General features: G+C 38.3%; 1 protein-coding gene across 1 annotated transcript in view; it reads left to right on the top strand.

Annotated features, from left to right (window-relative positions):
• myo3b (myosin IIIB) overlaps positions 1-25,626 on the top strand; it is a 327,297-nt gene that overhangs the window by 218,126 nt on the left and 83,545 nt on the right. The window contains 2 exon segments of the mRNA XM_061880054.1: positions 11,248-11,281; positions 13,934-14,045. Of these exon segments, the coding sequence (XP_061736038.1) occupies positions 11,248-11,281; positions 13,934-14,045 (146 nt within the window).

The following is a 25,626-nucleotide window of genomic DNA, read 5'->3' as shown; positions in this document are numbered from 1 at the left end:
AAAATGGATGGATGGAAGATTAATTTTAGAAATCTGATGACATGTTTTAAATAGGTCAAAATCCAATCTGCACTTTGTTAGAATATATAACAAATTGGACCAAGCTATATTTCTAACCAAGACGAATCATTATTTCTTCTAGATTTTCCAGAACAAAATTTTTAAAACAAATTCAACCTGCTCTTTCGGGCTGGGCTTTGTGGGCGTCTGGGGCCGTACTTTGGTTCCAGCCCCCTACTGAAGGAGAAATAAAGTTTACATGCCGAGGCTGCACTTTGACTCCCGCACATACTAGGAGACAAATATATTGGACATGCAAACATGCAGACGCAGATTCATACGTACATACTAGAGCAGGGGTTTCCAAAGTGCGGCCGGGGGCCATTTGTGGCCCGCAGCTAATCCTTTACCAACCCACCACACATTCTGCAAAAATTGCAATATTGATAGAATTGCAAAAATTTAAAAATTAAGCATTTAAAAAAAGTGGAATGAGGTGAAATCTAATGAGAAAAAGTGGCAATGTTGACACAAAGCTGCCATGCAGGCAGTTTTTTTTCCTTTTGTCTTTTTCTTTTTTTTCCATTGCTCAAAAAAAAAGGACAAAAAAAATCGATGTTATAATGAATTATTACTTTAAAATGTTTTATGTGGAAAAAATATTGCATATGTTGTGTGGTTGCCATATAAAAACATCAAAGTTTTGACAAAAGAGCGTAAAACAAACAAAATAATAGTTCAAACTTAAAATCAATAGATATATCGGAAGTTGATCTTGAAATTTAAGTGTTAAAAGTAAAAAAAAAAACTCATAAAAATGCATCACTTTATGAGTGGGGAACCTTTCAGATGTCAAATATATTTAGAAGGATTTTATTTAACTTTTCACTGTGATTACTCAAAAATATGAAATCATTAAAATCAATGGTGTCCTGCATTATTGATCTTTGAGGGCTTTAATTGCTAAATAATGGAACTCTCCTGAAGGAATCAATAAAGTACTATCCATCTATCTAAATACTGCATATTTCAGTTTTACTATAAAAAACAAAGTTGTCTATGTCAGAAAAGGCATGAAACCTTATTTGTTTTACTTTATATCAACCTCAAGTTGATATAGACATTTACTGTAAGCATTAAATAAAAAAAATAAAAATAATAATTTGACTTATTTTTAACATTTTAGTGACTGAGACCCTCTATGCTCCCCAGGAGCCCTAAGGATTAAAAACACATCCATATATTTTGTTATGGTTTGAAAATGAAAAATATCAAAATGGCTCCCGCATGCTTACATTTTTCCGTGTGCGGCCCTCTGTGGAAAAAGTTTGGACACCCCTGTACTAGGGTTTTTCGTATTTCGAAACTTTTTAGGGGGGAATCATTTTTGGTGAATTAACCCCCAATTCCAAGTCTTGATGCTGAGTGCCAAGCAGGGAGGTAATGGCTCCCATTTATAGTCTTTGGTATGACTCAGCCGGGGTTTGAACTCACAACCTACCCATCTCAAGCCGGACACGCAAACCACTAGGCCACCGAGTAGCTTACTTCTAAACAAATATATATTTTTGCCTGTTTTCTACTCTTCAGTCTACTGTTACTTTTTTCAAACATCTATTTTGAGAAGAATTATGAGGCTTATCGCATTTTCCTGTCCTATTAGTCAGAAGAATGTGGTCCTTCAGACTGCAGTTGCACATTTATATCCGCCTACGAAAGAGGCCTGGGGCGGATTTGAAAAAAACCAAAACAGAAATGCAGTTTTCACGTGGACATGAAGAATCAAATGCATGTCTGGGCAAAACAAACTGAATTGACCTGCAGTGTGAACATGAGCTAAGATCCTTGAAGTACAGTACAAGACTTCCAATAGAAACACTTTGTCGGCCTCAACAAAAAAGAAGACCAGCACATTCAAGTTAAAGCCAATAGACCAGGGGTGTCAACCTCAAATACAGAGTGGGACAAAATTCTAAACTGAACAAAGCCGCGGGCCAAAGTTGAACAAATAAACATTTTAATAGGGACCCAAACAAGTTTTGCATTGAATATTGAACAAGCAAGGCTTATATAACTTTATAGTGACATGCAAAATCCAGTTTTGTTGGCAGCGGAGGTGTATATTGTAGCGTCCCGGAAGAGTTAGTGCTGCAAGGGGTTCAGGGTATTTGTTCTGTTGTGTTTATGTTCTCCCGAAATGTGTTTGTCATTCTTGTTTGGTGTGGGTTCACAGTGTGGTGTGACAGTGTTAAAGTTGTTTATACGGCCAACCTCAGTGTGACCTGTATGGCTGTTGAAAAATTATGCCTTGCATTCACTTGTGTGTGTGTAGAAGCCTCATATATTACGTGACTGGGCCGACACAATGTTTGTATGGAGGAAAAGCCGACGTAACGAGAGGATGCTAAAAGCAGTACCTTTAAGGCACGCCCCCAATATTGTTGTCTGGTTGGAAATTCGGGAGAATGGTTGCCCCGGGATATTTTCGGGGGGGGGGGCACTGAAATTCAGGATTCTCCTGGAAAAATCGGGAGGGTTGGCAAGTATGAAAATTAGCGCTGAATACGGTGATACAGCGGCACCGCCACTGTATAATACCGGCGGGCCAGCTCTAATGTTATTTTATTATTGCCTCAAGGGCCAAATGAAATCACACGGCGGGCCAGAGTTCGAGACCCATGCACTAGACGAGCGGAGTGTGACACAAACTGAAATGAATGCTTGCAAATGTAAGATGTAATTATCAGCTCGGTGTTAAATGTTCAATAAGACCATCAGATGGTATTATCAAACACATTTGATTACCATGAATTGATGAAGGTGGACCCCGACTTAAACAAGTTGAAAAACGTATTGGGGTGTTACCATTTAGTGGTCAATTGTACGGAATAAGTACTGTACTGTGCAATCTACTAATAAAAGTTTCAATCAATCAATCAAAATGTCCATTTATTAACACATGAACACACAAAAGTACCGTCAATTGGTACCTCTGAGTACCGATAACCAGGTGCAGGGATTTAGTCCTGTATCGGTTCAAATGTGAAAGTTACCCATGCCTACTAATGACACTTAGTTCTTAAGCATCTTTAAGTACCAGTAGAATGGAAAAACAGGTTACCGTATTTTTTGGACTATAAGTCGCACTTAAAATCCTTTCATTTTCTCAAAATTTGACACTGCGCCTTATGTACGGAATGATTATGTCTGTGGCTACTGACCTTGAAGTTATTTTATTTGGTACGTGGTGTAATGATGAGTGTGACCAGTAGATGGCAGTCACACATAAGAGATATGTGTAGACTGCAATATGATGGCAGTAAACAACACCAAAACTGAGAATATAGAACATTACACACGGCGCTCAAACATCTGTTGAAATGTTTTATCAATCAATCAATCAATGTTTATTTATATAGCCCCAAATCACAAATGTCTCAAAGGACTGCACAAATCATTACGACTACAACATCCTCGGAAGAACCCACAAAAGGGCAAGGAAAACTCACACCCAGTGGGCAGGGAGAATTCACATTCAGTGGGACGCCAGTGACAATGCTGACTATGAGAAACCTTGGAGAGGACCTCAGATGTGGGCAACCCCCACCCCTCTAGGGGACCGAAAGCAACGGATGTCGAGCGGGTCTAACATGATACTGTGAAAGTTCAATCCATAGTGGCTCCAAGACAGCAGCGAGAGTCCCGTCCGCAGGAAACCATCTCAAGCGGATCAGCAGCGTAGAGATGTCCCCAACCGATACAGGCGAGCGGTCCATCCTGGGTCCCGACGAGCGGTCCATCCTGGGTCTCGACTCTGGACAGTCAGTTCTTCATCCATGGTCATCGGACCGGACCCCCTCCACAAGGGAGGGGGGGACATAGGAGAAAGAAAAGAAGCGGCAGATCAACTGGTCTAAAAAGGAGGTCTATTTAAAGGCTAGAGTATACAGATGAGTTTTAAGACGAGACTTAAATGCTTCTACTGAGGTAGCATCTCGAACTGTTACCGGGAGGGCATTCCAGAGTACTGGAGCCCGAACGGAAAACGCTCTATAGCCCGCAGACTTTTTTTGAGCTCTAGGAATCACTAATAAGCCGGAGTCTTTTGAACGCAGATTTCTTGCCGGGACATACGGTACAATACAATCGGCAAGATAGGCTGGAGCTAGACCGTGTAGTATTTTATACGTAAGTAGTAAAACCTTAAAGTCACATCTTAAGTGCACAGGAAGCCAGTGCAGGTGAGCCAGTACAGGTATATATGTATGTATATATGTATATAAAGGTATATACAGTACAGGCGTAATATGATCACATTTTCTTGTTCTTGTCAAAAGTCTAGCAGCCGCATTTTGTACCAACTGTAATCTTTTAATGCTAGACATGGGGAGACCCGAAAATAATACGTTACAGTAATCGAGACGAGACGTAACAAACGCATGGATAATGATCTCGGCGTCTTTAGTGGACAAAATGGAGCGAATTTTAGCGATATTACGGAGATGAAAGAAGGCTGTTTTAGTAACGCTTTTAGTTTTAGTAGGACTTTGGTAAGCTATGAAGCCACACCGCTTGATTGACTGTACTGTGCTTCAACATAGAAGTATTACTATGCTGTGTGTATAATGGCACCTACGTATTAGCAGACATATAATGTAGCGTTTTGTTTCACAGTATCATGTAAAACCAACTTTTCTTACCTTCTGGTACCTGCGGATTTGTATTTGGGATCTGCATAAATCCTGAAAATTTGCACCGCTCTGCCTTTGTAGTCCGTGGCAACGCTGTAGTCGATAATCTTCTTCTTTTTCTCTATCTTTTTATGTGACATTCATCCTCCACTGTTGCCATTTCTAATATAAAGTAGTGTAAAGTTCTTACTTATTTCTGTCAGTAAACTCACCATGAAAGCACTAAAACATACCGGTGTAGTGACTTACATTATTCACCCAAGGAACTTTACTTATTGGAGAGTTCAGTTTTTTCACGGGACACATTTGGGGCGTTGTTGTTGCACTAGTGAGCCACGGATGAGGAGATGCTGCTCCGTTATTGATTGAAGTAAAGTCTGAAAGTTAGAATCCTTTGTGTGCCAGCCCAATCACTTCATTTTTACGGCTTTTCACACATACAAATAAATGCCACGCATACTTGGTCAACAGCCATACAGGTCACACTGAGGGTGGCCGTATAAGCAACTTCAACACTGTTACAAATATGCGCCACACTGTCAACCCACACCAAACAAGAATGACAAACACATTTCGGGAGAACATCCGCACTGTAACACAACATAAACACAACACAAGAAATACCCAGAAACCCTTGCAGCACTAACTCTTCCGGGACGCTAAAATATACACCCCCACTACCCCCGAACCCCACCCACCTCATCCTCCTCCCAAATTCCAGGCATGTTAAAAAAAATAATGCACTTTGTGACTTGAATAATAAATATGGCAGTGCCATGTTGGCATTTTTTTACATAACTTGAGTTGATTTATTTTGGGAAACCTTGTTACATTGTTTAATGCATCCAGCGGGGCATCACAACAACATTAGGCATAATAATGTCTTCATTCCACCACTGTATATATCAGTATTGGTTGATATCGGTAATTAAGAATCAGACAATATCGGAATATCGGATATCGACAAAAAAGCCATTATCGGACATCTCTATTGTTAAGCCAAGCGAGCTGAGGTGAGAGTGTAGGTCAATGGATTATCTTGACTAGTAGCTTGACTTCAGCAGGTTATCTTGACCAGTAGCTTGACTTCAGTGGGTTATCTTGACCAGTAGCTTGACTTCAGCAGGTTATCTTGACCAGTAGCTTGACTTCAGCTGGTTATCTTGACCAGTAACTTGACTTCAGCAGGTTATCTTGACCAGTAACTTGACTTCAGCTGGTTATCTTGACCAGTAACTTGACTTCAGTGGGTTATCTTGACCAGTAGCTTGACTTCAGCGGGTTATCTTGACCAGTAGCTTGACTTCAGTGGGTTATCTTGACCAGTAACTTGACTTCAGCAGGTTATCTTGACCAGTAGCTTGACTTCAGCTGGTTATCTTGACCAGTAACTTGACTTCAGCAGGTTATCTTGACCAGTAACTTGACTTCAGCTGGTTATCTTGACCAGTAACTTGACTTCAGTGGGTTATCTTGACCAGTAGCTTGACTTCAGCTGGTTATCTTGACCAGTAACTTGACTTCAGCAGGTTATCTTGACCAGTAACTTGACTTCAGTGGGTTATCTTGACCAGTAGCTTGACTTCAGCGGGTTATCTTGACCAGTAACTTGACTTCAGCAGGTTATCTTGACCAGTAACTTGACTTCAGCAGGTTATCTTGACCAGTAGCTTGACTTCAGTGGGTTATCTTGACCAGTAGCTTGACTTCAGTGGGTTATCTTGACCAGTAGCTTGACTTCAGCAGGTTATCTTGACCAGTAACTTGACTTCAGCAGGTTATCTTGACCAGTAACTTGACTTCAGTGGGTTATCTTGACCAGTAACTTGACTTCAGTGGGTTATCTTGACCAGTAACTTGACTTCAGTGGGTTATCTTGACCAGTAACTTGACTTCAGCTGGTTATCTTGACCAGTAGCTTGACTTCAGTGGGTTATCTTGACCAGTAGCTTGACTTCAGCGTGTTATCTTGACCAGTAGCTTGACTTCAGCAGGTTATCTTGACCAGTAGCTTGACTTCAGCAGGTTTTCTTGACCAGTAGCTTGACTTCAGCAGGTTATCTTGACCAGTAGCTTGACTTCAGTGGGTTATCTTGACCAGTAGCTTGACTTCAGTGGGTTATCTTGACCAGTAACTTGACTTCAGCAGGTTATCTTGACCAGTAACTTGACTTCAGTGGGTTATCTTGACCAGTAGCTTGACTTCAGCAGGTTATCTTGACCAGTAGCTTGACTTCAGCGTGTTATCTTGACCAGTAGCTTGACTTCAGCAGGTTATCTTGACCAGTAACTTGACTTCAGTGGGTTATCTTGACCAGTAGCTTGACTTCAGTGGGTTATCTTTACCAGTAACTTGACTTCAGCAGGTTATCTTGACCAGTAGCTTGACTTCAGTGGGTTATCTTGACCAGTAACTTGACTTCAGCAGGTTATCTTGACCAGTAGCTTGACTTCAGTGGGTTATCTTGACCAGTAGCTTGACTTCAGCGTGTTATCTTGACCAGTAGCTTGACTTCAGCAGGTTATCTTGACCAGTAGCTTGACTTCAGCAGGTTATCTTGACCAGTAGCTTGACTTCAGTGGGTTATCTTGACCAGTAGCTTGACTTCAGCGGGTTATCTTGACCAGTAGCTTGACTTCAGCGGGTTATCTTGACCAGTAACTTGACTTCAGTGGGTTATCTTGACCAGTAGCTTGACTTCAGCAGGTTATCTTGACCAGTAACTTGACTTCAGCAGGTTATCTTGACCAGTAACTTGACTTCAGTGGGTTATCTTGACCAGTAGCTTGACTTCAGCTGGTTATCTTGACCAGTAACTTGACTTCAGCAGGTTATCTTGACCAGTAACTTGACTTCAGTGGGTTATCTTGACCAGTAGCTTGACTTCAGCGGGTTATCTTGACCAGTAACTTGACTTCAGCAGGTTATCTTGACCAGTAACTTGACTTCAGCAGGTTATCTTGACCAGTAGCTTGACTTCAGCAGGTTATCTTGACCAGTAGCTTGACTTCAGTGGGTTATCTTGACCAGTAGCTTGACTTCAGCAGGTTATCTTGACCAGTAACTTGACTTCAGCAGGTTATCTTGACCAGTAACTTGACTTCAGTGGGTTATCTTGACCAGTAACTTGACTTCAGTGGGTTATCTTGACCAGTAGCTTGACTTCAGTGGGTTATCTTTACCAGTAGCTTGACTTCAGCAGGTTATCTTGACCAGTAGCTTGACTTCAGTGGGTTATCTTGACCAGTAACTTGACTTCAGCAGGTTATCTTGACCAGTAGCTTGACTTCAGCTGGTTATCTTGACCAGTAACTTGACTTCAGCAGGTTATCTTGACCAGTAACTTGACTTCAGCTGGTTATCTTGACCAGTAACTTGACTTCAGTGGGTTATCTTTACCAGTAGCTTGACTTCAGCGTGTTATCTTGACCAGTAGCTTGACTTCAGCAGGTTATCTTGACCAGTAGCTTGACTTCAGCAGGTTATCTTGACCAGTAGCTTGACTTCAGTGGGTTATCTTGACCAGTAGCTTGACTTCAGCAGGTTATCTTGACCAGTAGCTTGACTTCAGTGGGTTATCTTGACCAGTAGCTTGACTTCAGTGGGTTATCTTGACCAGTAACTTGACTTCAGCAGGTTATCTTGACCAGTAGCTTGACTTCAGCAGGTTATCTTGACCAGTAGCTTGACTTCAGCAGGTTATCTTGACCAGTAGCTTGACTTCAGCAGGTTATCTTGACCAGTAGCTTGACTTCAGCAGGTTATCTTGACCAGTAGCTTGACTTCAGTGGGTTATCTTGACCAGTAGCTTGACTTCAGCAGGTTATCTTGACCAGTAGCTTGACTTCAGCTGGTTATCTTGACCAGTAACTTGACTTCAGTGGGTTATCTTGACCAGTAACTTGACTTCAGTGGGTTATCTTTACCAGTAGCTTGACTTCAGCGTGTTATCTTGACCAGTAACTTGACTTCAGCAGGTTATCTTGACCAGTAACTTGACTTCAGCAGGTTATCTTGACCAGTAACTTGACTTCAGTGGGTTATCTTGACCAGTAGCTTGACTTCAGCTGGTTATCTTGACCAGTAACTTGACTTCAGCAGGTTATCTTGACCAGTAACTTGACTTCAGTGGGTTATCTTGACCAGTAGCTTGACTTCAGCGGGTTATCTTGACCAGTAACTTGACTTCAGCAGGTTATCTTGACCAGTAACTTGACTTCAGCAGGTTATCTTGACCAGTAGCTTGACTTCAGCAGGTTATCTTGACCAGTAGCTTGACTTCAGTGGGTTATCTTGACCAGTAGCTTGACTTCAGCAGGTTATCTTGACCAGTAACTTGACTTCAGCAGGTTATCTTGACCAGTAACTTGACTTCAGTGGGTTATCTTGACCAGTAACTTGACTTCAGTGGGTTATCTTGACCAGTAGCTTGACTTCAGTGGGTTATCTTTACCAGTAGCTTGACTTCAGCAGGTTATCTTGACCAGTAGCTTGACTTCAGTGGGTTATCTTGACCAGTAACTTGACTTCAGCAGGTTATCTTGACCAGTAGCTTGACTTCAGCTGGTTATCTTGACCAGTAACTTGACTTCAGCAGGTTATCTTGACCAGTAACTTGACTTCAGCTGGTTATCTTGACCAGTAACTTGACTTCAGTGGGTTATCTTTACCAGTAGCTTGACTTCAGCGTGTTATCTTGACCAGTAGCTTGACTTCAGCAGGTTATCTTGACCAGTAGCTTGACTTCAGCAGGTTATCTTGACCAGTAGCTTGACTTCAGTGGGTTATCTTGACCAGTAGCTTGACTTCAGCAGGTTATCTTGACCAGTAGCTTGACTTCAGTGGGTTATCTTGACCAGTAGCTTGACTTCAGTGGGTTATCTTGACCAGTAACTTGACTTCAGCAGGTTATCTTGACCAGTAGCTTGACTTCAGCAGGTTATCTTGACCAGTAGCTTGACTTCAGCAGGTTATCTTGACCAGTAGCTTGACTTCAGCAGGTTATCTTGACCAGTAGCTTGACTTCAGCAGGTTATCTTGACCAGTAGCTTGACTTCAGTGGGTTATCTTGACCAGTAGCTTGACTTCAGCAGGTTATCTTGACCAGTAGCTTGACTTCAGCTGGTTATCTTGACCAGTAACTTGACTTCAGTGGGTTATCTTGACCAGTAACTTGACTTCAGTGGGTTATCTTTACCAGTAGCTTGACTTCAGCGTGTTATCTTGACCAGTAACTTGACTTCAGCAGGTTATCTTGACCAGTAGCTTGACTTCAGTGGGTTATCTTGACCAGTAGCTTGACTTCAGCTGGTTATCTTGACCAGTAACTTGACTTCAGTGGGTTATCTTTACCAGTAACTTGACTTCAGCGTGTTATCTTGACCAGTAGCTTGACTTCAGCAGGTTATCTTGACCAGTAGCTTGACTTCAGCAGGTTATCTTGACCAGTAACTTGACTTCAGTGGGTTATCTTTACCAGTAGCTTGACTTCAGTGTGTTATCTTGACCAGTAGCTTGACTTCAGCAGGTTATCTTGACCAGTAGCTTGACTTCAGCAGGTTATCTTGACCAGTAGCTTGACTTCAGTGGGTTATCTTGACCAGTAGCTTGACTTCAGCAGGTTATCTTGACCAGTAGCTTGACTTCAGTGGGTTATCTTGACCAGTAGCTTGACTTCAGTGGGTTATCTTGACCAGTAGCTTGACTTCAGCTGGTTATCTTGACCAGTAACTTGAATTCAGTGGGTTATCTTTACCAGTAGCTTGACTTCAGCGTGTTATCTTGACCAGTAGCTTGACTTCAGTGGGTTATCTTGACCAGTAGCTTGACTTCAGTGGGTTATCTTGACCAGTAGCTTGACTTCAGCAGGTTATCTTGACCAGTAGCTTGACTTCAGTGGGTTATCTTGACCAGTAGCTTGACTTCAGTGAGTTATCTTGACCAGTAACTTGACTTCAGTGGGTTATCTTGACCAGTAGCTTGACTTGGTTGTACCTGATTAAGTCGGGCAGGTGTACCTAATGCAGTGTCCTAACTGCCTGTACTTGGATGTGAGGTGGAAAAGTCAAACTCTTAAACAGGAACAATAGAGAGTTTGTTCCAACAGTTTTATTTACACATAATCAGACAGTACAAAGTTGGATTGAATGGATATGTTTACACAGACAATGTCTCCGCAGACGAAAGATGGTGAACCCTCGTGAAGGAATTAAGAAAGAGCGCACCTCGGGCTTGGTCTTCCCTTCTTATTTATACGCTCCCTGATGCCCTGATTGTAGCATAACATCTTATGTAACTGTCCAATGTTCAAACATCACCCCACCAACCAAACTAGCACTTGGTCAGGGTGACTTGACCTCTTATGTCGTGTAACCCTAGGACCGAAATTTTCCACTAGACATGTTTTAAAAGCAGTGAAGTGTTGTACGTTTGTTCAGTGAGCATCATCATTATAAACCCGAGTGAGCTATTTTAAAAGAGCTAATCCTTCCCCACGTGCACAAAAAAATGCAAATTTCTGTCCCCGTCACTTACAAAGACTCCTTCCTTTCACAGGTGTGCGAGCCCCAAGATCATGAATAAGGCAAACGTGAGTAAGGAATGATCCGTCAAACGAGTATTTGGGTGAGCCCCCCAACCCCCCTGCTTCTTCTCAGCCGTGTATCTCCAACAGCGGCGGATTATTCCTTTGGAAATGTTTGGAGTCCTTGAGACAAAAAGAGTTGTGGCGTCTCAGCGGATGGTAGCGAGCGGCTCGGGTGGCACGGCGAGCCCAGAATGAAAAAGCTGGAAATTCACGGCTGAGAATAAATGCCGGCTGTTCCCCCGAGGTGATTTGTCTTTGCGCTCCTCTTTCTACAGATGTTACAGCCCTTTTTTTAGTAAAGACCTGGGGTTCTTTGCGAGCACTTTGATATCCTGCTCGGATTCAATATGTGAAATAGAAGAGCCACTCCGTGACTTGGAGCACATCACACTCTTTGAAGTCTGATCCAATTTTTGCTGCTCACCATTTGATGTTGAAAGGATGAAATGAGGGAAATGTACAGTTTTTGCCAGCAACTCTGCCGAGCATATGTAAGATTAAAAAAGCCAAATCCTTTGGAGGATGTACTTAGAAATGTTAAGCAGATTAATACTTTCCTATACCTCTTTAATTCCCAGATCAAATTAAATATGAGAGCAAATCTGCCTGCCCTGTTTTCCTTCCACAAAGACGTCAATAAAGGAGGCTCCGTCGCTGCGTTAGTGTTCGATTAACTTTGCTAATAGTGCAGTTGTACGCTATGTATATATATATATATTTTAATTTTCCTGAAGGAACTCTCCTGAAGGAATCAATAAAGTACTATCTATGTCTGCTAAATAAAGGAACACGGCGTCTGCAAAAAGTCAGTGTTCAAAAACAAGGGAAAAAATGCAAAAATTAGAATATTTTACTTGAAGTCAGCAAAATTATCTGAACAAGAACTTTCGGCTTGTTCCAAAACAAGTCAAATGAGCTAACTTCAATGAACCCCAAAATAGCTTAAAATAAGTATATTCTCACTAATAACAAGTGCACTTTTCTTGCTAGAAAAAACAAATATGAGACCTTTTTTCTCAATATGTTAAAAAATATTCTTAAATTAAGTAAATGTTAGTGCCATTATTTTGACATCATGATGTGTGCTTTCTTCAAACCAGCAAACTTACTCTAAAAACAATTTTATTTTTCATGATGGAGAAGCAACAAGGCCACACTGCTTGTTCCTCTCGGGGTCTCCGAGCCACTCAGGCAAATCATATTCTCTAAAAATGCATCCATAACATGACATCATCGCGCCAAGTGTGTGCTCTTTCAGTCAATTAGTGTGCAAGGAATATATATATATATATATATATATATATATATATATATATATATATATATATATATATATATATACATATATATGTATATACATATATATTTATATGTGCATTTATATGTATGTATATATATATTATGTGTATATATGTGTGTATATATATATATATATATATATATATATATATATATATATATATATATATATATATATATATATATATATATATATATATATAAATATATCAATCTAATCTACTTTATTTATAAAGCACATTTAAACAACAAGAATGTTTCCAAAGTGCTGCACAGCCATGTTAAAAACGATATTAAAAACAATATTATGCTCCACCAATGACTGAATAAAAACAAAACAAAAAATATATAAAAACAATATAAAAAAAATATGATTAAAAACAATTTTAAAGGGTAAAAGCACTTAGAACAATAAAATAGAAATCAAAATGTATAAAAATTACAGAGGACCACACAACTCACATAGTGTTAAAAGCCAAAGAATATATGTGTATTATGTGTATGTATATATATATATGTATATGTACATGTGAATATATATATATATGTTTGTATATGTGTATCTATATATGTACATGTGTGTGTGTGTATATATATATATATATATATATATATATATATATTTACATGTGTATATATATATGTATGTATATGTGTGTATATATATATGTACATGTGTATATATATATATGTACGTGTGTGTGTGTATATATGTATATATATATATATATATATATATGTATATACACACAGCCCAGCCCTCATCCATTTTTTTTATTGTAATTTTGAGGAATTTATCCGTTCAAAATTGTTTGAAATGTCAAATATTTAAATATTAACTGTCAGTTTACTGTACTGTGCCAACTGTACTACTATAAGAGTACATATTTTTATTGTGTCATTGAAAATAAAACAGCAAAGTCCATTTGGCTGTCATCTGTTTTAATTATGAGACACAATTGTGTCAAAGTCAGGATTTTTTTTTTCATGTTTGAGATAAGAAATGATGACTTTAAAAAAGTATTTTTCTACTTGAGTGTTGATGACACAACACTTGATATTCTACTTTCAAGCACGTTTGACTCAACATAGCTCATCACATCTCAGCAACAAGCTGTCATATCTTGCTGACATCATTTAGCAGAAAAACACTTAAAACAAGTAAAAGACTCGAAGATAAAATCTGCTCAGTGAGAAGAATGATCTTCTCAGACAGAAAATAAGCAAATATCAGCCTTATTTGAGATATTTCATCTCACTTGGACTTCACTTTTTGCAGAGTATATGTTTCTGTGTTGTGAGGGCTTGTTGGTGTCCATCACCCTCGCTGACTGACTCCTTCACGTCTCCTTCAAGGTCGGCCTGGACAGCCGAGAGAAAGGCGTGAAAGAGGGCGAGAGAGACAAAGACGGTGGGACCAAACCTCGCAGGGAGACGACCAGGCTGTGGGACACGTCGTGTAAACAAGGTAAACTCGGTGCTGGGTGCCGGGCTGCAGCTCATTACGCGGAATTCCTGCTTCATTTTTAATCGAGGGTGGGGGGGCCCTTTTGCACCTCTCATCCCTAAAGATATATTCCTGTGACAGTGTCACCTGCTTTTTGATTGATTGAACTTTTATTAGTAGATTGCACAGTACAGTACATTCCTCCATTCATACATCTTCCGCTTATCCGAGGTCGGGTCGCGGGGGCAGCAGCCTAAGCAGGGACGCCCAGCCTTCCCTCTCCCCAGCCACTTCGTCTAGCTTTTCACCTGCTTTTTGATTGATTGAACTTTTATTAGTAGTTTGCACAGTACAGTACATATTCCGTACAATTGACCACTAAATGGTAACACCCCAATAAGTTTTTCAACTTGTTTAAGTCGGGGTCCACGTTCATCAAGTCCTGTGTGACGGGAGTGTCACGGGCGCATCAACGCCTTAAATCTCCCGTGTGGCGATTGTCTCGCTGAGGACCTCCTCAAGCTCTCTAATACACTGGTCCCCAACCACTCGGCTCCATTGGTACCGGGCCGCAGAAGAATTTTCTATCATTTTTTTAAAAAATTAAATCAACATAAAAAACACTAGATACACTTACAATTAGTGCATCAACCCAAAAAACCTCCCTTTTTCATGACCCCCAAAAAATGTTTTATCAATTTTTTGTATTTATTTATTTATTTGTTTTTTTATTAATATTAACATAAAAACACAATAATGCAGTTAAAATTTGTGCACCAACGGAAAAAAACTACCTTTATCATGACAAAAAATATTTTTTTATTAATTATTTTTTAAATTTTATTTTATTTTTATTTTTTTTTATTAAATCAACATAAAAAGCACAGGATACTCTTACAATTGGTGGACCAACCCAAAAAAAACTCTTTTTCATGACAAAAAATAATTTTTTATAAAAAAATTTGTTTTAATTTTGTTTTTTGTTTTTGTTAAATCAACATAAAAAACACAAGATACACTTACAATTAGTGCATCAACCCAAAAAACCTCCCTTTTTCATGACCCCCAAAAAATGTTTTATCAATTTTTTGTATTTATTTATTTTTGTTATTAATATTAACATAAAAACACAATAATGCAGTTAAAATTTGTGCACCAACGGAAAAAAAACTACCTTTATCATGACAAAAAATATTTTTTTATTAATTATTTTTTTAATTTTATTTTATTTTTATTTTTTTTTATTAAATCAACATAAAAAGCACAGGATACTCTTACAATTGGTGGACCAACCCAAAAAAAACTCTTTTTCATGACAAAAAATAATTTTTTATAAAAAAATTTGTTTTAATTTTGTTTTTTGTTTTTGTTAAATCAACATAAAAAACACAAGATACACTTACAATTAGTGCATCAACCCAAAAAACCTCCCTTTTTCATGACCCCCAAAAAATGTTTTATCAATTTTTTGTATTTATTTATTTTTTTTATTAATATTAACATAAAAACACAATAATGCAGTTAAAATTTGTGCACCAACGGAAAAAAACTACCTTTATCATGACAAAAAATATTTTTTTATTAATTATTTTTTAAATTTTATTTTATTTTTATTTTTTTTTATTAAATCAACATAAAAAGTACAGGATACTCTTACAATTGGTGGACCAACCCCAAAAACCTCTTTTTCATGACAAAAAATAATTTTTTGTAAAAAAATTTGTTTTAATTTTGTTTTTTGTTTTTGTTAAATCAACATAAAAAACACAAGATACACTTACAATTAGTGCACCAACCCCCCAAAAACTCCCTTTTTCATGATAAAAAAGAAGAAGAAAATATTTATTTAATTAAAAAAAAATAAAAAATTATTGAATCAACATAAAAAACACAAGATACATTTACAATTAGTGCACTAATACAAATAACTCAATTTTTCATGAAAAAAAGAAGAAAAAAATATTTTTTTTAATTTAAACTTTTTTTTTTTTTTAATCAACATAAAAAACACAAGACACACTTACAATTAGTGCACTAACACAAAAAACTAAATTTTTCATGAAAAAAAGAAGAAAAAAATATTTTTTTTAATTTAAATTTTTTTTTTTTTGAATCAACATAAAAAACACAAGACACACTTACAATTAGTGCACTAACACAAAAAACTAAATGTTTCATGAAAAAAAAGTAAAATTATTTTTTTAATTTTAAATTTTTTTTTTATTTACTCAACATAAAAAACACAAGATACACTAAAAATTAGTGCACCAACCCAAAAAACCCTCCCCTTTTCATGAAAAAAAGAAATATTTTTATAAATTTTTTAATTTTAATTATTTATTTTTATTTTTATTGAATCAACATAAAAAACTCCCTTTTTCATGACAAAAAATAAATAAAAAATAAAAATAATATTTTTTATTTATTTTGTTTTTTATTTGATTTTTTATTGAATCAACATAAAAAAAACACGAGATACACTTACAATCAGTGCACAAACCCCAAAAAAACTCCCTTTTTCATGACAAAAAAAAGATTATTTTTTATTTTATTTTATTTTTTAATTAAATCAACATAAAAACACGAGATACACTTACAATTAGTGCACCAACCCCCAAAAAAACTAAATTTTTCATGACAAAAAAAGAATTTGTTATACATTTTTTTTAGTTTAAATTTTTTATTTTTTTTGTTAAATCAACATAAAACACATAAGATACACTTACAATTAGTGCACTAACACAAAAAACAAAATTTTTCCTGGAAAAAAAGAAAAAAATTTATTTTTTTTTTAATTTAATTTTTTTTTTTATTGAATCAACATAAAAAACAACCTACACTTACAATTAGTGCAAAAACCAAAAAAACTCCTTTTCATGACAAAACAAATAAAAATATAATTTTTTATTTATTTTGTTTTTAGTTTTTTTTCTGTTAAATCCACATAAAAAACACAAGATACACTTACAATTAGTGCATCAACCCAAAAAACCTCCCTTTTTCATGACCCCCAAAAAATGTTTTATCAATTTTTTTTTTTTATTTATTATTATTATTTTTTTATTAATATTAACATAAAAACACAATAATGCACTTAAAATTTGTGCACCAATGGAAAAAAACTACCTTTTTCATGACAAAAAATATTTTTTTATTAAGTATTTTTTTAATTTTATTTTTTTTTTATTTTTTTTTATTAAATCAACATAAAAAGCACAGGATACTCTTACAATTGGTGGACCAACCCAAAAAACCTCTTTTTCATGACAAAAAATAATTTTTTATAAAAAAATGTGTTTTAATTTTGTTTTTTGTTTTTGTTAAATCAACATAAAAAACACAAGATACACTTACAATTAGTGCACCAACCCCCAAAAAACTCCCTTTTTCATGATAAAAAAGAAGAAAAAAATATTTATTTAATTAAAAAAAAATAAAAAATTATTGAATCAACATAAAAAACACAAGATGCATTTACAATTAGTGCACTAACACAAAAAACTCAATTTTTCATGAAAAAAAGAAGAAAAAAATATTTTTTTTAATTTAAATTTTTTTTTTTTTTGAATCAACATAAAAAACACAAGACACACTTACAATTAGTGCATTAACACAAAAAACTAAATTTTTCATGAAAAAAAAGTAAAATTATTTTTTTAATTTTACTTTTTTTTTTTATTTACTCAACATAAAAAACACAAGATACACTAAAAATGAGTGCACCAACCCAAAAAACCCTCCCCTTTTCATGAAAAAAAAGAAATCTTTTTATAAATTTTTTAATTTTAGTTATTTATTTTTATTTTTATTGAATCAACATAAAAAAACTCCCTTTTTCATGACAAAAAATAAATAAAAAATAAAAATAATATTTTTTATTTATTTTGTTTTTTATTTTATTTTTTATTGAATCAACATAAAAAAACACGAGATACACTTACAATCAGTGCACAACCCCCAAAAAAACTCCCTTTTTCATGACAAAAAAAAGATTATTTTTTATTTTTTAATTAAATCAACATAAAAACACGAGATACACTTACAATTAGTGCACCAACCCCAAAAAAACTCAATTTTTCATGACAAAAAAAGAAATTGTTATACATTTTTTTTAGTTTACATTTTTTATTTTTTTTGTTAAATCAACATAAAACACATAAGATACACTTACAATTAGTACACTAACACAAAAAACAAAATTTTTCCTGGAAAAAAAGAAAAAATTTATTATTTTTTTAATTTAATTTTTTTTTTTATTGAATCAACATAAAAAACAACCTACACTTACAATTAGTGCAAAAACCAAAAAAACTCCTTTTCATGACTAAACAAATAAAAATATAATTTTTTATTTATTTTGTTTTTAATTTTTTTTCTGTTAAATCCACATAAAAAACACAAGATACACTTACAATTAGTGCATCAACCCAAAAAAAACCTCCCTTTTTCATGACAAAAAAAGTATATATTTTTTTAATTTATTTATTTTTAATTAAATCAACATAAAAAACACAAGATACACTTACAAATAGTGCACCAACCCAAAAAAACTCCCTTTTTATGACAAAAAAAAATATTTTTTAAATTTTTTTTTATTAAATCAACATAAAAAACACAAGATACACTTACAAATAGTGCACCAACCCAAAAAAACTCCCTTTATATGACAAAAAAAAATATTTAAAAAATTTTTTTTTTATTAAATCAACATAAAAAACACAATATTGACTTACAATTAGTCCCCCAACCCCAAAAAACCTCCCTTTTTCATGACAAAAAAACCCAAAAAGAATCCCCCCCGCCGGGCCGCAGGATAAATGATCAAGCATCGAACGGTCCGCAGCTACAAAAAGGTTGGGGACCCCAGCTCTGTTAGACCTGCAAAGTGGCCATGACATGAAAAGACACAAACCCTGATTTGCCCAACACATGTTTGATTTGCTTCCCGCCCCGGGCCAGCAATCATCATTCAGTGTGGTGCCCACCAGGCTGAGCGTGGTGCCGCCCGTCATTAGTGGTATTAGACGGCGAGCAGGGGAGCCACGGAGGTGGAATCTAGCATTTAGCTGCGCGGCCAGGAGATTACGGGGATTAGACCTGATAATGTAACACAGACGGGGCTCTCAGAGCGGGCCCCCGGGATTAATGTCAGCACGCCACAGCAGGTCTGGGTTAGATAGCGGCTAATTCGCTAATGCCGCGTACAGGTGACCCCCCGCTCCGAGGCGCCGCCGCTGCTCAAATGTGTGATGTGGAGTGTCAGAGTGATTAGGGAAGTGACATTTCAATGAATGCCAGCAGTTACACGTGTAGCTCTTTCATTTTCACACCAGGTGAAGCTTTGACATCCCAGCAGAATTATTTACAGCTTTTTTTGTTCACCTTTTTTGTCTTTGTTTGCTCAGGTGACTTCAGGGCTGTCAAAGCTGTTTTCATTGAGGGCCACGTTGCAGTAATGGCTGCCTTCAGAGGGCCACTTTTTTTAATGAATTGAAATAACCTGTGATGAATCATTTAGGACAGTGCTTTTCAACCACTGTGACGCGGCACACTAGTGTGCCATGAGATACAGTCTGGTGGGCCGGGGGAGATGATCTCAATTCACCTATTTGGGTTGAAAACATTGTTTGTAAAGCAGTAATTATTGTCTGCAAAAGATGTGTTGTTGTTGAGGGTCGCTGCTGTCTAGAGCTGGGCAGAGTAACCCTGTAGTACTCTTCCATATCAGTAGGTGGCAGCAGGTGGCCAATTGCTTTGTAGATGTGGGAGGCAGCGTGCAGGTAAAAAGGTATCCAATGCTTAAACCAGGGGTCCCAAACTCAATTTACCTGGGGGCCACAGGATGCAAAGTCTAGCTGAGGCTGGGCCGCAAAAGGATTTCTTAAAAAAAGATTTTTAAATATCTTTATGTTTATTTTCAACACAAAATAAAATCAAAATATAAATGAACAAAATGAGAATTAAGTAATGTGAGGCAATGCAAATTAAAACAATAAAATAAACAAATAATTTGAATTGGTCCCGGTTATCGGGGACTGTTATTACCGACGGACAGGTGTTGCGGTGTGACCCTCGTCTCCATGGCAACGTTTCAGTCGCTTTCACTCATTTGCGGCTTTTCCACTAATGCAGGGGTAGGCAACCCAGAATGTTGAAAGAGCCATTTTGGAGCCAAATAACAACAATTGTCTCTGTTTGGAGCTAACGAGAGGGGGGTGGGCTCGCCATGGAGTTTACAGTTACGGTAGCAAAATTAGTCCCGAACGGGCTAACATCACGACAAACATGTTACATGTCCAATTCGCCCAGCGACTCTGTCGGAGTATCAGTGCTGAGGTCCAGTGCACCACAGTTCTGTATTGTCGCTCGCTCCTTCGGCGGAGTGCTTTGGAAGCTCCTGGACCGCTCGTCTCCTTGGACCGGACTGTTTACAGCGGCGCTGGCGGAGGGAGTGAGAGAGAAAGCTAGAGAGAGAGAGAGAGAGAGAGAGCAGGAGGGCAAGCGAGGGAGGAAGAGCACGTGCAGGTCTAGTGGAAAAGCGGCAAAACACAAGTGATATCAATGTTTGGCCCTCGAGAGCCACATACCACACCGTGATTGGTAGATTCCTTCAGCTCCACACACAACGCTGTCAAGCAACATTCTCTGCCCACTGGGTGTGAGTTTTCCTTGCCCTTTTGTGGGTTCTTCCGAGGATGTTGTAGTCGTAATGATTTGTGCAGTCCTTTGAGACATTTGTGATTCGGGGCTATATAAATAAACATTGATTGATTGATTGATTGACATTCATATAAAACTCGCGGGCTACACAAACATTAAACTTTCATATTAAGGTGGGGGCCGCAAAATAACATCTCGCGGGCTGCAATTGGCCCTCGGGCCGCGTGTCTGAGACCCCTGGCTTAAACCAAGGGCCTCTAAGAAAAGGCATTTCAACTTAGGGAAGGCTATGCAGAACAAAACTAAAACTGAACTGGCTACAAAGTCAACAAAAATAGAATGCTGGACGACAGCAAATCAATCAATCAATCAATGTTTACTTATATAGCCCTAAATCACTAGTGTCTCAAAGGGCTGCACAAACCACTACGACATCCTCGGTAGGCCCACATAAGGGCAAGGAAAACTCACACCCAGTGGGACGTCGGTGACAATGATGACTATGAGAACATGATACTGTGATACTGATGACTATGAGAACATATGAGAACATGATACTGTGAAAGATCAATCCATAATGGATCCAACACAGTCGCGAGAGTCCAGTCCAAAGCGGATCCAACACAGCAGCGAGAGTCCCGTTCACAGCGGAGCCAGTAGGAAACCATCCCAAGCGGAGGCTGATCAGCAGCGCAGAGATGTCCCCAGCCGATACACAGGCGAGCAGTGCATGGCCACCGGATCGGACCGGACTCCCTCCACAAAGGAGAGTGGGACATAGAAGAAAAAGAAGAGAAACGGCAGATCAACTGGTATAAAAAGGGACTTACTGTAGAGCGAAGATGGCGTCCACAAAGTACATCCGATCATGACATGTCAAACAACAATGTCCCCACAAAGAAGGATAAAAACAACTGAAATATTCTTGATTGCTAAAACAAAGTAGATGCGAGGAATATGGCTCAAAGGAAGACATGAAACTGCTACAGGAAAATAGCAAAAAATAGAGAAAAAGCCACAAAAATAAGAGTGCAACACAAGAACTAAAACACTACATACAGGAAAACAGCAAACAAGTGCAAATAAGTCAGGGTGTGATGTGACAGGTGGTGACAGTACACCTACTTTGAGACAAGAGCTATAGTCATGCATGCTTGCTTATGCTTTAAAGTCATATCCAACAACTGTGACGACTTTTTACGGTCAACTGAGTTTCATTTTTTAAAGATTTCTGCTGGTGGTGTGCCTCTGCATTTTTTCAAGGCAGAATATGTGCCTCGGCTCAAAAAAGGTTGAAAAACACTGCTTTAGGAGATGAAGGTCTGTGATTGGTTAAAAGGCCATCACGTGACTACAGAGCGCCATGTTTGCTTTTGACTTTGAAACAGAGTTGGCCTTTCTCTCTTCGTGCACATAATAAGAGTCTCAGAAAGCTAGCAAGTTGCGGAGTTTGCCGGCAATGTATTTCTTGTAAAGTGTATAAAAAAGGAGTATGGAAGCTGGACAAACTTTCATGTGATATTGGGCAGAAAGGAGGACTTTTTCTCCTCCATTTGAAAAAGTGGAGGTTGTCATCACTACTGTCTGATTCCAATCAATGCAAGTCATCACAATCACACCAACTTATGTTCTTGTCCTCACCAAAGAAACATGTTTGTATTATCAATCAATCAATGTTTACTTATATAGCCCTAAATCACTAGTGTCTCAAAGGGCTGCACAAACCACCACGAAATCCTCGGTAGGCCCACATAAGGGCAAGGAAAACTCACACCCAGTGGGACATTGGTGACAATGATGACTATGAGAACCTTAGAGAGGAGGAAATCAATGGATGTCGAGCGGGTCTAACATGATACTGTGAAAGTTCAATCCATAATGGATCCAACACAGTCGCGAGAGTCCAGTCCAAAGCGGATCCAACACAGCAGCGAGAGTCCCGTTCACAGCGGAGCCAGCAGGAAACCATCCCAAGCGGAGGCGGATCAGCAGCGCAGAGATGTCCCCAGCCGAAACACAGGCAAGCAGTACATGGCCACCGGATCGGACCGGACCCCCTCCACAGGGTAGAGTGGGACATAGAAGAAAAAGAAAAGAAACAGCAGATCAACTGGTCTAAAAAGGGAGTCTATTTAAAGGCTAGAGTATACAAATGAGTTTTAAGGTGAGACTTAAATGCTTCTACTGAGGTGGCATCGCGAACTGTTACCGGGAGGGCATTCCAGAGTACTGGAGCCCGAATGGAAAACGCTCTATAGCCCGCAGACTTTTTTTGGGCTTTGGGAATCACTAACAAGCCGGAGTCCTTTGAAAGCAGATTTCTTGCCGGGACATATGGTACAATACAATCGGCAAGATAGGATGGAGCTAGACCGTGTAGTATTTTATACGTAAGTAGTAAAACCTTAAAGTCACATCTTAAGTGCACAGGAAGCCAGTGCAGGTGAGCCAGTACAGGTATATATGTATGTATATATGTATATAAAGGTATATACAGTATAGGTATATATGTATGTATATATGTATATAAAGGTATATACAGTACAGGCGTAATGTGATCAAACTTTCTTGTTCTTGTCAAAAGTCTAGCAGCCGCATTTTGTACCAACTGTAATCTTTTAATGCTAGACATGGGGAGACCCCAAAATAATACGTTACAGTAGTCGAGGCGAGACGTAACAAACGCATGGATAATGATCTCAGCGTCTTTAGTGGACAGAATGGAGCGAATTTTAGCGATATTACGGAGATGAAAGAAGGCCGTTTTAGTAACGCTTTTAATGTGTGCCTCAAAGGAGAGAGTTGGGTGGAAGATAATATCCAGATTCTTTACCGTGTCGCCTTGTTTAATTGTTTGGTTGTCAAATGTTAGAGTTGTATTATTAAATAGAGTTCGGTGTCTAGCAGGACCGATAATCAGCATTTCTGTTTTTTTGGCGTTGAGTTGCAAAAAGTTAGCGGACATCCATTGTTTAATTACATTAAGACACGCCTCCAGCTGACTACAATCCGGCGTGTTGGTCAGCTTTAGGGGCATGTAGAGTTGGGTGTCATCAGCATAACAGTGAAAGCTAACACCGTATTTGCGTATGATGTCACCTAGCGGCAGCATGTAGATGCTGAAGAGTGCAGGGCCAAGGACCGAACCCTGGGGAACTCCACACGTTACCTTAACGTAGTCCGAGGTCACATTGTTATGGGAGACGCACTGCATCCTATCAGTAAGATAAGAGTTAAACCAAGACAGGGCTAAGTCTGACATACCAATTCGTGTTTTGATACGTTCTAATAAAATATTATGATCGACGGTATCGAAAGCAGCGCTAAGATCGAGGGGCAGCAACATAGATGACGCATCAGAATCCATCGTTAGCAATAGATCTTTAGTCATTTTTGCGAGGGCTGTCTCCGTCGAGTGATTTGCCCTGAAACCGGATTGAAAGGTTTCACATAGATTGTTAGAAGCTAAGTGTTCATTTAGCTGCTCCGCAACAATTTTTTCAAGGATTTTTGAAATAAAGGGAAGGTGAGACACCGGTCGGTAGTTTACCATGAGGTCAGGATCGAGGTTAGGTCTTTTAAGAAGAGGATGAATAACCGCTTTTTTGAATGCTAGGGGAACAGTGCCCACTAAACACTTTTAACTTCTTAACCTCTCTTTCACAAATACATGAATATCAATGATATATATTTGGATATTTGTCATTGCCGAGAGCTCAAACCACTGGTAAATGCTTTAGTGCATGGGTGTCAAACTCTGGCCCGCGGGCCAAATTAGGCCCGCCGTGTAATTTCCTTTGGCCCTTGAGGCAATATCAAATTAACATTAGAACTGGCCCGCCGCTGTAACACCACATTCACCGCTAATACTCATACTCGTCAACCCTCCCAATTTTCCCAGGAGACTCCCGAAGTTCAGTGCCCCTCCCGAATTTCTCCCGATTCCCACCCGGACAATAATATTGGGGGCGGGCCGTAAAAGCACCGCCTTTGGCGTTCTCTACATTAGATTAGATTAGATTAGATAGTACTTTATTTATTCCGTCAGGAGAGTTCCTTCAGGAAAATTTAAATTTTCAGCACAATCCCATTCAAGTTTAGACAAACATTGCAGGGAGACAGAACAGGATCGCTGACGGGTCTGCCGGCTTCCAGGGCCCCTTACAAAAAAAAAGATGAGATAAAGGTAAACAAAAAAACATGTCGCCACGTCCGCTTTTATTCCATAAAAACAGCGTGCCGGCCCACTCACATAATATATGCGGCTCATACACACACGAGTGTATGCAAGGCATACTTGGTCAACAGCCATACAGGTCACAGTGAGGGTGACCGTATAAACAAGGTTAACACTGTTACAAATATGCGCCACGCTGTGAACCCACAGCAAACAAGAATGACAAACACATTTTGGGAGAACATCCGCACCGTAACACAACATAAACACAACCGGACAAATACCCAGAACCCCTTGCATCACTAACTCTTCCGGGACGCTACAATATACACCCCCGGTACCACCAAAACCCGCCCCAACTCAAATCCGCTGGCCAAAAAAGGCATCACATTTGTTTTTTTTATTTTATTTGATATGCCATTGATATTTTTTAGTTATTATTATTTGAAACTGGATTTTGTATGTCACTATAAAGTTATATAAGCCTTGCTTGATCAATATTCAATGCAAAACTTGTTTGGGTCCCTATTAAAAGGTTCATTTGTTCAACCTCGGCCCGCGGCTTTGTTCAGTTTGAAATTTTGACCCACTCTGTATTTGAGTTTGACACCCCTGCTTTAGTGTGTCCATGTGCAGTAAAACTGTGGAACAAAGTGGATTTAGGGTTGCAGAAAAGAAGCAAATATCAACTGTATTGGAGATATTTCATCTTACTTAGATTTCACTTTTTGCAGTGTATAGGAGGAGATTTTCTAGGTTCTGAGG

Source organism: Nerophis ophidion, linkage group LG19, assembly GCF_033978795.1.
Source record: "Nerophis ophidion isolate RoL-2023_Sa linkage group LG19, RoL_Noph_v1.0, whole genome shotgun sequence".
Classification (NCBI taxonomy): domain Eukaryota; kingdom Metazoa; phylum Chordata; class Actinopteri; order Syngnathiformes; family Syngnathidae; genus Nerophis; species Nerophis ophidion.
The sequence above is the reverse complement of the archived record's forward strand: the minus strand, read 5'-3'. Positions and strand labels throughout refer to the sequence as shown.